This window comes from Oncorhynchus tshawytscha, linkage group LG16, assembly GCF_018296145.1.
Source record: "Oncorhynchus tshawytscha isolate Ot180627B linkage group LG16, Otsh_v2.0, whole genome shotgun sequence".
NCBI lineage: Eukaryota > Metazoa > Chordata > Actinopteri > Salmoniformes > Salmonidae > Oncorhynchus > Oncorhynchus tshawytscha.
Window position 1 is genome coordinate 69,955,733 of NC_056444.1, and position 15,053 is coordinate 69,970,785.

Below are 15,053 nucleotides of genomic sequence, written 5' to 3' on the forward strand. Positions count from 1 at the left end.
TCTCGAATTTTGTAACAATGTAGAGGGCAACGTATAGCTCCACATTGACATGATTGGGTGACAGTAGGTGAGGGCAGAAGGTTCTGTATAAACACAACATTCGTCACATCAGTTCTGCAATGCTCCGCGAAGAGCAAGAAGTGTGAATGCCTTGACTTCTGCAGAGGTCGTATCACCGTAAATGCTGCACGGCCAATACAGACGATGGATTGACCATGCAATGCCTTTATTGCATATCCTGTACAATTGTATCTTAGAAAAGGTATTCAAATTGCTTCCAGATGACATGAAGAGCCACCCACCTCCCTTGGAATTCATTTTGACCAGGACGTGGTCTCCTCCTGGGTTTACCAGCGATGACATCACTTCCTGAACAGAGGTGTTCACCGGCAGCATCAGCGTGACTGACGTATGGTCTGGCCGAAATATCTCATACAATACTAGGAAACACAGAGACATGGGAGAAGACATTTTGCATTAAAACAAAGCATAGAAACAATCATTAATACCGACCAATCTGTAAGTGCCTTTCATGGTTACAGTGGGTTGTGAATGGTTAACCAATAGCAATAAACAGTAAAACATTTAGCCTTTTGTGTCATTATAGAATAGGCATAGTTCAGGACATTACCATACTATTCAAGACATAGTTATTATAATGCTATGGTTGACATAACTCGTAGTAGTCTCACTGACCTTTGTCCTGTGATCTGATTGGCAGGCACTTCCCTACTGGCTCCTCACAACTGGAGAACCAGTCAAACTGATGGTGACAAATAACACACAGAGTACGTCAGCCACAACTGTGGCTTTTAATTTCTCTATGTTTGTTATGCTTTTATATCTTTTAGCTCAGGGAGGCGTTATGTGCTGTCTACTTTTCCAGAATTTCTGTTATCTCACAATCTGCCTAAGTAAAGGGGGCATGTAATGTGGTAATAACCAGAGGAGAAGAAGTACACTACATGACCAGAAGTATGTGGACACCTGCTCGTCGAACATCTCATTCCAAAATCATGGGAATTAATATGAAGTTGGTCCCCCCTTTGCTCTAATAACAGCCTCCACTCTTCTGGGAAGACTTTCCACTAGATGTTGGAACATTGCTGCTATAACAGCCTCCACTCTTCTGGGAAGGCTTTCCACTAGATGTTGGAACATTGCTGCTATAACAGCCTCCACTCTTCTGGGAAGACTTTCCACTAGATGTTAGAACATTGCAGCGGGGACTTGCTTCCATTCAACCACAACAGCATTAGTGAGGTCGGGCACTGATGTTGGCGATTAGGCCTGGCTCACAGTCGGAGTTACAATTCATCCCAAAAGTGTTTGATCGGGTTGAGGTCAGGGCTCTGTGCAGGCCAGTCAAGTTCTTACACACCAATCTCGACAAACCATTTCTGTATGGACATCGCTTCGTGCACGAGAGCATTGTCATGCTGAAACAGGAAAGGGCCTTCCCCAAACTTTTGCCACAAAAGTTTGCACAGAATCGTCCAGAATGTCATTGTACGCTGCTGTAGCATTAAGATTTCCCTTCACTGGAACTAAGGGGCCTAGCCAAAACCATGAAAAACAGCCCCAGACCATTATTCCTCCTCCACCAAATTTTAAAGTTGGCACAATGCATTGGGGCAGGTAGCGTTCTCCTGGCATCCACCAAACCCAGATTCGTCTGTCGAACGTTTCCACTATTCCAGAGTCCAATGGTGGTGAGCTTTACACCACTCCAGCTGACGCTTGGCATTACGCATGGTGATTTTAGGTTTGTGTGAGGCTGCTTGGCCATGGAAACCAATTTCATGAAGCTCCTTGTGCAGTTCTTGTGCTGACGTTGCTTCCAGAGGCAGTTTGGAACCCGGTAGTGAGTGTTGTAACCGAGGACAGGCGATTTTTACGCGCTACATGCTTCTGCACTCAGCTGGCCCGTTCTTTGAGCTTGTGTGGCCTACCACTTCGCGGCTGAGCCATTGTTGCTCCTAGAAGTTTCCACTTCACAATAACAGCATTTGCAGTTGACCGGGGCAGCTCTAGCAGGGCAAAAATTTGACAAACGTACTTTTTGGAAAGGTGGCATCCTATGACGGTGCCACATTGAAAGTCACTGAGCACTTCAGTAAGGCCATTCTACAGGCAATGTTTGTCTATGGAGATTTTATGGCGGTGTGCTCGATTTTAAACACCTGTCAGCAATGGGTGTGGCTAAAATAGCAAAATCCACTCATTTGAAGGGGAGTCCACATACTTTGTATATATAGTGTATATGTGCGTGCACAAGTGATCTTTATTGAGCATGTACTCTCGTGGACAGACTACTAAAACATAACTTGAGAATCTGACAAAATTACGCAAGATTTTAGTTCTGGGTTAACCAAGATGATTTATTATAAGCATATTATTATTATTAGAATTATTATTATAAAGTAACTTACCCTTGCCAGTGACCCAAAACCATTTTCCAGCCTGGAAAGATATTGAAAAATACAAAAACGCTAAATTATTTGCATTACAATCTACATGCTAGAAATACTCCCATCATCCTGGTTACAATACTTCATAATGTTAACAACGTGGCTGCTTCAGCTTCTGTCGACTGAGCTTCTGTCGTCTGTCTCTTCAGCAGGAGGAGCTAGATGCCTTGTTAATTTGTTTTGGTAGACAGATGAAAAAATACACTGCCATAAATGTTGGGTACGTGAGCCTCTGAAAATGTGAGTACAGTACATAGAAATAGACATAACTTAAGTTTCACATTACTGAAGTCACACCATTAATATCCAATCCAACCCATGATATATAACAGGTATCTTGACCTCATTCATTCACCTGGTCGGTTATTCTATATGACAGACTGACTGGGTGATGTGTTCCTACTCACACTCTGGTTCTCCTCCTGTCTCTGAGCTGCTCTCTCAGCATACTGGACAGACGGGAGTCACCTGACACCTCTTTCCTCAGCGTCTGTCATGCATACAATATGTTCTATATTATCTACTTTTCAGAGCCTTATATTTGGATAAATAACATTAATATAAGACTGCTATTTTTGATCCTGTGTAGATAATCTACAGATGTAGGATCTTAATTTGATCACTCATTTGTTGCTGAGAATTCTTCTGCACAGCAGGAAATGTAAACTTGTAATGTATCCAAGGTTTATAAAGGCTTCTAATTTCCACTTTAAAATGTCAGTCTTGATTTGCCCTAACAAAAAATGTATCAACCCCTGCAACAATTTTTTCATTAATTAATATCCACATAGTAATTCACATTTTCTGTTGCTGTAGCAAACTGTGTCAAATTAAGATCCTATATCTGTACATACACATAATTTCTGTGTGTGTTCATACCAAACTCACTCACCTCCAGGAAGTCAACAGCGATGGGGTCGTCTTTGAGCATCTGGCTGAACAGCGCCACCCACTGGCCAATCAGCTTCACTATCTTTTGCTTGGTGTTGAGGGCGTAGGCTGCCTTCTCCAGCTCTGAGCCCTCAGACGGCTCAGCATGGTAAGTGCACTCAAGGTTAAGGAAGGGAACCTACCCATCTGAACAACAACTTAACACAGCTATTCTAGACCTAGATCACTGTCTGAGCTCCTGTCGACTGAAGAGGTCTCTTCAGTTTGAGGAGCTGGATGCTTTGGTTAAATTATGGTAATTTGTTTAATTTATTTCATTTAATTACATTTAAAATGTTTCATTTGTTTCTGGTAGACCAATTAAAAATACTCCCAAAAATGGTGGGTATGTGATCCACTTAAATCAGAATGTATTGGTCCTGTACATATATTTTATGCAGATGTTATCGTAGGTGCAGCAAAATGCTTATGTTTGTAGCTCCAACAGTGCAGTATACCTAAGAATACAAAACAATACACACAAACCCCCCCCCCCTGAAAGTATTCAGACCCCTTGACTTAGTTCCACATTTTGATACTTTACAGCCTTATTCTAAAATCAGGTTTTACATGTTTTATATCCTCAATCTAAACACAATACCCCATAACGACAACGGGAAAACAGTTTTTTTGAAATGTTTGCAAATGTATTATAAATAAAAACAGAAATACCTTATTTACATAAGTATTCAGACCCTTTGCTATGAGACTGGAAATTGAGCTCAGGTGCATCCTGTTTCCATTGTTAATCCTTGAAATGTTTGATTGTGTCACACCTGCTCCCGCTCTCCCTCCCTGGCACGCGAAGGTGCCAGGCTCCCCAGCATTACTCACTCCCGCCACCTTCAGTATGCACACCTGCCTTTCCCCGTCACGCGCGTCAGCGATTAATGGACTCACCTGGACTCAATCACCTCTGTCATTACCTCCCCTATATCTGTCTGGTTCCACACTTTATTCACTGTGCAGCATTAATTGTCATATATGCTTGTTTACCCGTGTGCTGACACTGTTCCTGGTTTGTTGCCTGTCTGTTTTGTATTAAATATCAACTCCCCGTACCTGCTTCTCATCTCCAGCGTCGGTCCTTACAGAATGCTGCAGCCATCTAACGAAGCATCAGGGAGTGCTGGCGTTCCGGTTGGTGGTGACGTCGGTTCCGGCGGCCGACACCGATGGAACCGGGGGTGCCTAAGCCAGCTTGTCGAGCTGTCATGCTCTAGTTGGCTCAAGAGGTTCTTGCCCCGGTTGGCTCAGAAGGCGCCCATCCCACTTTGGGCCTCATCCAGATTGTCAGGTTTTTACGCCCAGACTGTTCATCAGGCTGCTACGCCTCAGCTGGATCATTGGGCTTCCACGCCGCAGCGGGATCAACAAGCGTTCACGCCACAGCCGGATCGTCAGGCTGCTATGCCTCTGCCGGTTCATCGGGAATTTACGCCCAGCCGGCTTGCCCAGCGCCCGTGCCTCGGCCAGCCCGTCAGGCTTGCCCAGGTGGGACACCGGGTGGCGCCCCTAGAGGGAGGGGTACTGTCACGCCTGCTCCCGCTCTCCCTCCCTGGTGGGCGAAGGTGCCAGGCTCCCCAGCATTACGCTATCCTGCCACCATCTGTACGCACACCTGCCTTCCCCCTTCACGCACATCAGCGATTATTGGACTCACCTGGACTCAATCACCTCTGTCATTACCACACTTACATCTGTCTAGTTCCCCGCTCTATCCCTGCTGCAGCATTATTTGTCATATGTCCCCGTGTGCTGATGCTTTTCCCCTGTGCTGATGCTTTTCCTGGTTTGTTGCCTGTCTGTTCCATATTAAATGTCAACTCCCCATACCCGCTTCTCATATTTAGCGTCGGTCCTTACAGATTGGAGACTGGGGTAAATTCAATTGATTGGACATGATTTGGAAAGGCACACACCTGTCTATATAAGGTCCCACAGTTGACAGTACATGTCAGGGCAAAAAGCAAGCCATGAGGTCGAAGGAATTGTCCGTAGAGCTCAGAGACAGGATTATGTTGAGGCAAAGATCTGGGGAAGGGGACCAAAACATTTCTGCAGCACTGAAAGTCCCCAAGAACACAGTGGCCTCCATCAGTCTTAAATGGAAGAAGTTTGGAACCACCAAGACTCTTCCTAGAGTTGGCCGCCTGGACATACTGAGCAATCGGGGGAGAAGGGCCTTGGTCAGGGAGGTGACCAAGAACACGATGGTCACTCTGACAGAGCTCTAGAGTTCCTCTGTGGAGATGGGAGAACATTCTAGAACTACAACCATCTCTGCAGCACTCCACCAATCAAGCCTTTATGGTAGAGTGGCCAGACAGAAGCCACTCCTCAGTAAAAGGCACATGACAGTCCGCTTGGAGTTTGCCAAAAGGCCTTTCAGACCATGAGAAACAAGATTCTCTAGTCTGATGAATCCAAAATTAAATTATTTGGCCTGAATGCCAAGCGTCACAACGTCTGGAGGAAACCTGGCACCATCCCTACATTGAAGCATGGTGGTGGCAGCATCATGATGTGGGATGTTTTTCAGCAGCAGGAACTGGGTGACTAGTCAGGATCGAGGGAAAGATGAACAGAGCAAAGTACAGAGAAATCCTTAATGAAAACCTGCCCCAAAGTGCTTAGTACCTCAGACTGGGGCGAAGGTTCACCTTCAAACAGCACAATGACCCTAAGCTCACAGCCAAGACAACGCAGGAGTGGCTTCGGGACAAGTCTCTGAATGTCCTTGAGTAGCCCAGCCAGAACCTGGACTTAAACCCGAACTAACATTTCTGGAGAGACCTGAAAATAGCTGTGCAGCAATGCTCCCCATCCAACCTGACAAAGCTTGAGAGGATCTGCAGAGAAGAAGGGGAGAAACTCCCCAAATACAGGTGTGCCAAGCTTGTAGCATCATACCCAAGAAGAATCAAGGCTGTAATCACTGCCAAAGGTTCTAAAAACAAAGTACTGAGTAAAGGCTCTGAATACTTCTGTAAATGTGATATTTCCATTTCTTATTATGAGGTATTGTGTATAGATTGAAGAGAAAAAACAAACAATTGAATCAATTTTAAAACGAGGCTGTAACGTGGAAAAGTCAAGGGGTCTGAATACTATCCCAAATGCACTGTATGGCCAGTGTTCAATGACTATGTACATAGGGCAGCAGTCTCTAAGGTGCAGAATAGAGTACCGAGTGGTAGCCGGCTAATAACAGTGACTAAGTTCAGGGCAGGGCACTGGGCGGAGGCCGGTTAGTGGTGACTATTTAACAGTCCGATAGGAGCTGGAGATAGAAGCTGTTTTTCAGTCTCTCGGTCCCAGCTTTGATGCACCTGTACTGTCTCCGCCTTCATGATGGTAGTGGAGTGGACAGGCAGTGGATCAGGGGGCCAAGACAAATTTCTGTTGCGCCTTCTTCACCTGTGTGGATGGACCATTTCAGGTTGTCAGTGATTTGCATGCTGAGGAACGTGAAGCTTTTCACCCTCTCCACTGCAGCCCAGTTGATGTGGATGGGGGTGTGCTCTCTCTGCTGTCTCCTGAAGTCCACAATCAGAGCCTTCATTTTGTTGACGTTGAAGGAGAGGTTATTTTCCTGGCACCACTCCACCATGGCTGTCTTGTCATTGTTGTTAATCAGGCCTACCACTGTTGTATCGTCAGCAAACTTGATGATTGAGTTGGAGACGTGCGTGGCTACGCAGTCATGGCAGAACAGGGAGTACAGGAGGGGGCTGAGCACGCACCCTTGTGGGGCCCCCGTGTTGAGGAACAGCGTGGCGGAGGTGTTACTACCTGGGGTTGGCCTGTCAGGAAGTCCAGGACCAAGTTGCACAGGTCGGGGTTCAGACCAATGGCTCCAAGCAAAGTGATGAGCTTGAAGGGCACCATGGTGTTGAAGGCTGAGCTGTAGTCAATGAAAAACCATTCTTACATAGGTATTCCTCATGTCCAGATGGGATAGGGCAGTGTGCACTGCGATGGTGATTGCATCATCCATGGATCTGTTGGGGTGGTATGCAAATTGAGAGCTCACAGTCCTCATGAACGGCGTTGGCCCACATTGTGTTTTCCTCGAATAAGGTGTTTAGCTCGTCCAGGAGCGAGTCGTCGGTTTCCACGACATGGCTGGCTTTCCCTTTATAAGGACAAATTGTTGTCTCTTTATCGAGACATAATGTAAATGCTAGATTCTAGTAGATTTCGGAGGTGGAACTGCGTTAGAGCTGTCAAAAGCGTCAAATCCACAAGTGGCTCCTTTATCTTATCACGGACGCTACTATTGGATGCAACAAAACCACCAATTTTTTATAATCTGACAAATCCCATGCAGCCATGTTAGAAGTTCATGCATCTGTGTTACAAGTTCAAGCACTTGAATGCGTGATATTCTATGTTCTACACCTCGATTAGACAGAGAATCTATAAATCCCCCCCATCCAAATGAACATGAAAACATGCCTACACTTTCTGCTACCGTTTGAGCTTCTAACGCGGTAGGTATAATAAGGAAAGGGATGGTTTGTGACACACGAGCTCAGCCCATAGGGGCAGCAGGTAGCCTAGTGGTTAGAGTGTTGGGCCAGTAACCGAAAGGTTGCTAAATCGAATCCATGAGCTGACAAATTAAAAATCGGTCGTTCTGCCCCTGAACAAGGCAGTTAACCCACTGTTCCTAGGCTGGCATTGTAAATAAGAATTTGTTCTTAACCGACTTGCCTAGTTAAATAAAGGTTAAATAAAAACATTTAAAATACACTGCCAAAACATCAGCTATAAGGATGTCTGCCAATGCCGGTTAACACTTGATCTGATTGAATTGAGGCATAGAAAATAAAAATAAACACAACAACTTATGGCATTGTCATCATTATCACACCTACATCATCATAAAGGATATTGCTGTTGTAGGGCCGGGCAGAGCTGGCTGGAGGGCATGAAGACCCTGTGGGTCAGTAGGAAGTCACTCACGCAGGGATCTGTAGGCACACAGACAGAACAACACATAACACACTAACAAGGCCTAATGGCATTATGTGTCCCTCCCGCAGTCCCTGTGGTTCCTACCTGAAAAACACAGGAACAATTTGAGTCATCTGATGTTGGCTTTTAGCGGAGATATAATATATAGCCAGGAATGTGACTGACCTGATGTAACTGACAGTTAGACTTACAGGTTATGTCGTTGTCTTTTGTTTGAATTGTTTACGTGTCCGCTGTGCGGGGGAAATGATAATACAAGCGGAACTACGTAGCTAATACTGTTGTAAGGGGGATCCTTATTGTAGCAACACACTTTTGGAGGGAAGGCAATCCTGCGTTAGCTAAGTTTTCATGTCATCGGGTGTAGTTCATAAAGGTTGAAGAGTGTATGTTAGGATGAAGTGTGAATTCATGCCAGGAATAATAAGTGTGAAGTTTGATTTCCTCCCTTCTGTAATAAGCAGCCAATGAGGTATTTTTTCCTTTATTCATGTGTTTAATCTGAACCCGTAATAACGCCGGTTAAACTGTTATGTATGTAAGCACTTCAGAGTTATACCAAGCTAATAAGTCACTCGTAAGATAAGGTTGTAAGAGTGTGCTTAACTGTATTTTTCATTTACTTTATAGTTCTCACGGAAGGTGATAATTCTGACTAAAACTACAGAATAAAGCCGCCAGTTAAAATCAAGGAACGGTTGTGCTCGTGGTTACTGAAGGGAGCTACACCTGATTCTGCCTGTTTTTTTCTGTCGTTGTTGGCTGTTTCATGTGAATGACCCAAACAAACAGTTCCCATAAAACTATCTTTAAAGTTTGGCTGACGATTCAGAGGTGAAGCTACTGTATGTTTATCCTGGTCACCAGATTGTTCACTATAGTGTGTCTTAAAAGAGGTACTCCTGTTCTTTGAACATAAAACAGTGGGAGTATGTCAGTGGTCTACTGACATAGAGGGGCCCAGCCACTATAGTAGAGAGATGTTTGGACTAAGGCAAGCCATATAGCATCCTACCTATAGCATAATACCTACAGTATCATACCTACAGCATCATACCTACAGTATCATACCTATAGCATCATACCTATAGCATCATTGCCATTAGTATCCAACTTCACTGTCTCAAGCAGGTGTTCTAGGATCTTCTCTGGTGTTCCAGACATCACCGTATACCTGTGTGTTTGTGGGAGAGGTAGACAGAGAGAGAGAGAGCAAGAGAGATAGAAAGGGAAGACAGGAAGAGAGTATAGGTATGTGTGCAGGTGTGTAGAGAGCAACAGGCAGACACTTTACTAAAGAGGCAGTCAGTCAGCATCACCAGCATCACATTCATTAAACCCAACGTTTGTTAAAACACTTGAGGTGAGATAAAGTGCAATCCATTCAACTGAACAGGGTTGAAATCCATTTATGTGTTGAATCAACAATAGGTGAGCAGGTAATTGTCACAGTTAACAACATTGTCCACAAAAATGGTACTGAAAAGTACAGCAAAGAAATGTGTTTACATGACATTGGATTAATAACGCCTTGGATGAGTGTGTTCATTAAGGTTGAATGATGAATCTAAAAGTGCTTGTTTAACTGTTGTTATACAGTATGTATGAGAGGTGTGCGTGCCTTACTTGCTGATGTTTCCTGTCCCTCCCTGATTGGTCGACTCAGCCTTCTCCAGCACCAGCACAGCTTTCCCATGTTCCTCCAGACGCACAGTGTTAGCCTCCACATCCTGAAACACAGTCATACAAACTGTATGTACTTACACACATACTGTATAAATGCGCGCAGGACAGTACTCATCAGTATGAATACCATATGTACACAACATCGGGTTGTGACCAAACCCACCTTGAGGATGCGTATGAAGTCCTGTTTGTCGACTCGTAGGAAGTGGCAGTTGTCCTCTCTCAGGATGATGGTGGCTGCTCTGGGAGCATCGTTCACCAGGGCCAGCTGCCCAAAGTCTTCTCCCTCATGTAACGTCGTCACCAGGCCCTGCATCACACACATGCACGTACACACACAAGGTATAACTATGTAACTGTAAGTACAGTGTGAATACAATTCAAATTTAGTCTCCAAAAATGTATCAAAAGTGTGTATACTAAAGAATTGTAAACAAATAAGAGACTTGGGGTAATGGCCTTACCTTTCCATGTGTGATGACATTGACTGAGCCCTTCCAGATGATGTACCAGGAAGTACCTTTGTCTCCCTGACTGAACACTGAGAAACACAGAGACACATAAACAGGGTTAATCACACCAGTCTCTCTCTCTCACACACCTGCATCTAAGTCAAACACCTTCACAGGTAATGATGTGCCAAAGGGCACTAAGTCAAACACCTTCACAGGTAATGATGTGCCTAAGGGCACTAAGTCAAACACCTTCACAGGTAATGATGTGCCAAAGGGCACTAAGTCAAACACCTTCACAGGTAATGATGTGCCAAAGGGCACTAAGTCCAACACCTTCACAGGTAATGATGTGCCAAAGGGCACTAAGTCCAACACCTTCACAGGTAATGATGTGCCAAAGGGCACTAAGTCAAACACCTTCACAGGTAATGATGTGCCAAAGGGCACTAAGTCAAACACCTTCACAGGTAATGATGTGCCAAAGGGCACTAAGTCCAACACCTTCACAGGTAATGATGTGCCAAAGGGCACTAAGTCAAACACCTTCACAGGTAATGATGTGCCAAAGGGCACTAAGTCCAGTGGTGGAAAAGGTACTCAATTGTCATACTTGAGTAAAAGTAATGAAACCTTAATAGGAAATTACTCAAGTGAAAGTCACCCAGTAAAATACTACTTCAGTAAAAGTCTAAAAGTATTTGGTTTTAAATATACTTAAGAATCAAAAGTAAATGGACTCACTAAAATGTCCTTAAGTATCAAAAGTAAAAGTAAAAGTATTAATCATTTCAACGTCCTTATATTAAGCAAACCAGACGGCACAATTTTCTTGTTTTTTATTTTATTTACGGACAGCCAAGGTCACACTCCAACACTCAGACATCATTTACAAACATGTGTATTTAGTGAGTCTGCCAGATCAGAGGCAGTAGAGATGACCAGGGATGTTCTCTTGATAAGTGTGTGAATTGGACCATTTTCTTGTCAAAATGTAACGACTACTTTTGGGTATCAGGGAAAATGTATGGAGTAAAAATGACATTACTTTCTTTAGGAATGTAGTGAAGAAAAAGTAAAAGCTGCCAAAAATATAAACAGTAAAGTACAGTACAAATACCTCAAAAAACGACTTAAGTAGTACTCTAAAGTATTTTTACTTATGTACTTTACACCACTGACTAAGTCCAATAAAAACAAATGGCTGGGAGGCAAAATACTGGTCGTCTGTATCTTCTTGTCCATGTTCACAAAGGTACACATGGCATTTAGGTTGGCGTTTCAGTCAGCTCTGCCGATACTCAGCTTTCTCTGACAATATAATGGACTGATTGTCCAAGATAAAGATGTTGAAATATTCCAGTGGGTTTCAGTAGGTTTTACATCAGTGGCAGGAATAATGAGTTCTGCCTAAAGGACAGGTTAGTTGTATACTGCAGTGAGGGGGAGGATGGAAACAGAGACAGAGCATCTATAGCACTGTGGTAGTTATGTGGGCCCACCACAGTTCAAACAAACATCACAGACGACTATTACAGACTATCACACTCACATACTGTGCCTGCTTTGGCATGGGACTCAAACACCAACACTGCTGCCAACTCCTTACGCACCTACAGGAGGGAAAAGGAAAGGGAACAGGACAGGTTTGAACAGGGAGAGGTCAGAGGGAGGGGCAGTGTAAAGCTCTATGGGACATACAGTAGGGTCACTTCCTCCTCTCGGACCCAGATTAAACGGATTCCTGGATTTAAAACCACGTTCAATCACTTTTGATACTCTATTGAGGATTGCTTTTGCATCCCAGGAGTAGACTTAATCTGGATCCGGGAAACCGCCATCATGTGCAGGCTTTCTAGTCCACAGGAGTCACAATCCACTTTCTAAGAACTGGATCCATATTTAATTCACAAAGTGTCTAAGAGTAGGAGTGGTGACCTAGAATCAGATCCCCCCCGCCCAAATAATCTTATTCATTATGATCTATGAGGCAAAACTGATGCTGTATCAGTACTCCTACCTTGAGACTTTGAATACGGCCCATGGTGTAGCAGTTTCTTATTACTACAGAACGTTCTGAACATCTTCTGACTAGACACAGGCTGTATGCATCCTAAATAGAAGCATATTCCCTATGGAGTTTACTACTTTTGGCCAGAGCCCTATGTGCCTTGTTCAAAAGTAGTGCACTACACAGGGAAGTGTGACATTTAGGACTCAGCCAGCCCAGGGACAGAACAGGATGCTGTCACTCACGGAGGTGGAGAGATGAGCAGCAGCCTTGACATGAAGCAGCTCCTCATAGATCACTTCCAGGTCCTCAGCACTTCGCTGACTAGGGCTACAGATTGGAAGGGATATGGGCAGGTTACAACACTGTCACGGGCTATGATTTAGTATAGGATGGGTTATGATAGGATAGGATAGAATACAAGTTCATTGTCCCCTCGACTTCAAGGGTAAAACAAACTTGATTCAGACACACTATAATAAAATGTAACTCACCATTTACGTAAAATCATGGTCAGAAGAGCATCTGGACCCATCTGGAGTAATAACGACAAACCCTCCTGCAGCTCTTCGTCTGATTGGTCCTTCTCATGGGATGTGTGTTTCAGGTAGAGATTCTCATTGGCCGTGTGATTCAGTGCATTCTTCTCATTAGTCAAGTGGCTCAGTCCAAACTCCGAATCCAGGAAGCGGTAAAATTGAGTGTCTTTGTCATGGAAGTTTAACTCTTGCTTCACTACATTGTGATGATAGGAGACATTGAGTTTTGTTACACTCACAGAGAGGAGTTGATTCTCACTGATCATATTTGATAATAGATTACGATAATACTCTCACCCACTCTAATGACAGTGAGGACTTGTTAAAAACAAGGACTATAACTATCACAAAACTTACAATGGCCAAAACTGCTATGGCTTGATTAAGAATTTTGAACTTTGATGAAAGAAAGAATTGCAGTTATTCATTTACCATGAACAATGATTCCTTCATCCACCAGGACTTGCCACATTCCAACTGCCTGGCTCCTTGATTGGAGGTATTTGTTTAGCTTCATCAGCCAATCAACAAGATCTTTCCCCGAACAACATTGTCTGTAAGGAGAGAGTGAGACCTCTACAAGGGAACTATGCAAAGCAATAGTTATTGCAGTCATTGATATAGGAGGCCCAATACATACCTGTAGCTCTTCAGGTGATGCTTTCTGTCTCTGATCAGGTCAGGGTTACGCTCTATCAAGGCACTGTACACCACCCTCGCTGCTTTCAGAATACGATCAGATAGAAACTTCAAGGGGTGAGAGTGAGAGGAAGAAAGAAATAGGGAGAGAGAGAGAGAGAAAGCTTAGAAAATTCTTGATACAAGTGGAATGTAGGCTTTGTACAAATCAAAAGATAATTGGACGACGGGTCTCTTTCTATGCTTATCATAGACACACAACCAACAATCCTTTATATGATGTGTTTAGATAGGAGATTCTAGGAATAAAGAAGAAATGGGAAATATCACAAAGGGTCTTGTTTATCAATAGAATAAGTGACAACAGTGACCTACTGCAGTCAGGAGTTAGAGTGAAACGTGAAAAGCAAGTGTCAGAAAACATATCTTCTGAGAGGAGCATTATAGAAAATAGACCATGTGTGATGTCACATACGTCACTAGTGTGAGTGGAGAGTTTTTCTTTGCGGGGGGCCCTAATTGTGTGTGTGGGAGGCAAGCACACGACTAAATTCCCTCCGCATAAGAGTGAAGAGGTGGATGTCACTTGGCTATAGTGACAACTTTTCCTCTCTGACAGCTTTCACTTTCCTTCCACTTTCTCACTATCCCCCCCGGGTGTAGCAATCAGTGATGCAGACCAGAGCTTACTTAACTCACAACACATTGTGACTGCTGCTATGCTGTCTCTGTCATACGTTTTCCTGTTTATGCGCAACGTCTGTGACAACAACCAATATTACAAACTACTACATAACAATTGACAAAACCAATATTACAAACTACTACATAACAATTGACAAAACCAATATTACAAACTACTACATAACAATTGACAAAACCAATATTACAAACTACTACATAACAATTGACAAAACCAATATTACAAACTACTACATAACAATTGACAAAACCAATATTACAAACTACTACATAACAATTGACAAAACCAATATTACAAACTACTACATAACAATTGACAAAACCAATATTACAAACTACTACATAACAATTGACAAAACCAATATTACAAACTACTACATAACAATTGACAAAACCAATATTACAAACTACTACATAACAATTGACAAAACCAATATTACAAACTACTACATAACAATTGACAAAACCAATATTACAAACTACTACATAACAATTGACAAAACCAATATTACAAACTACTACATAACAATTGACAAAACCAATATTACAAACTACTACATAACAATTGACAAAACCAATATTACAAACTACTACATAACAATTGACAAAACCAATATTACAAACTACTACATAACAATTG

General features: G+C 43.2%; 1 protein-coding gene across 6 annotated transcripts in view; it reads right to left on the reverse strand.

The window, feature by feature from the left end:
* Positions 1–15,053, reverse strand: part of LOC112216258 (rap guanine nucleotide exchange factor 3) — a 48,863-nt gene that overhangs the window by 11,561 nt on the left and 22,249 nt on the right. For all 6 annotated transcript variants that reach the window (XR_006079101.1, XM_024376108.1, XM_024376111.2 and 3 more), the window contains 15 exons: positions 13,713–13,819; positions 13,505–13,626; positions 13,028–13,268; positions 12,779–12,863; positions 12,075–12,135; positions 10,535–10,611; positions 10,234–10,380; positions 10,011–10,114; positions 9,470–9,558; positions 8,302–8,380; positions 3,364–3,514; positions 2,879–2,961; positions 2,433–2,463; positions 697–763; positions 303–440 (listed from right to left, as the gene is read on the reverse strand). Coding sequence is in view for 5 of the 6 variants with exons in the window: in XM_024376108.1 (XP_024231876.1) it covers positions 303–440; positions 697–763; positions 2,433–2,463; positions 2,879–2,961; positions 3,364–3,514; positions 8,302–8,380; positions 9,470–9,558; positions 10,011–10,114; positions 10,234–10,380; positions 10,535–10,611; positions 12,075–12,135; positions 12,779–12,863; positions 13,028–13,268; positions 13,505–13,626; positions 13,713–13,819 (1,582 nt within the window). In the remaining variant the exon portion in view is untranslated. The remainder of the gene's footprint in view (positions 1–302; positions 441–696; positions 764–2,432; positions 2,464–2,878; positions 2,962–3,363; positions 3,515–8,301; positions 8,381–9,469; positions 9,559–10,010; positions 10,115–10,233; positions 10,381–10,534; positions 10,612–12,074; positions 12,136–12,778; positions 12,864–13,027; positions 13,269–13,504; positions 13,627–13,712; positions 13,820–15,053) is intronic.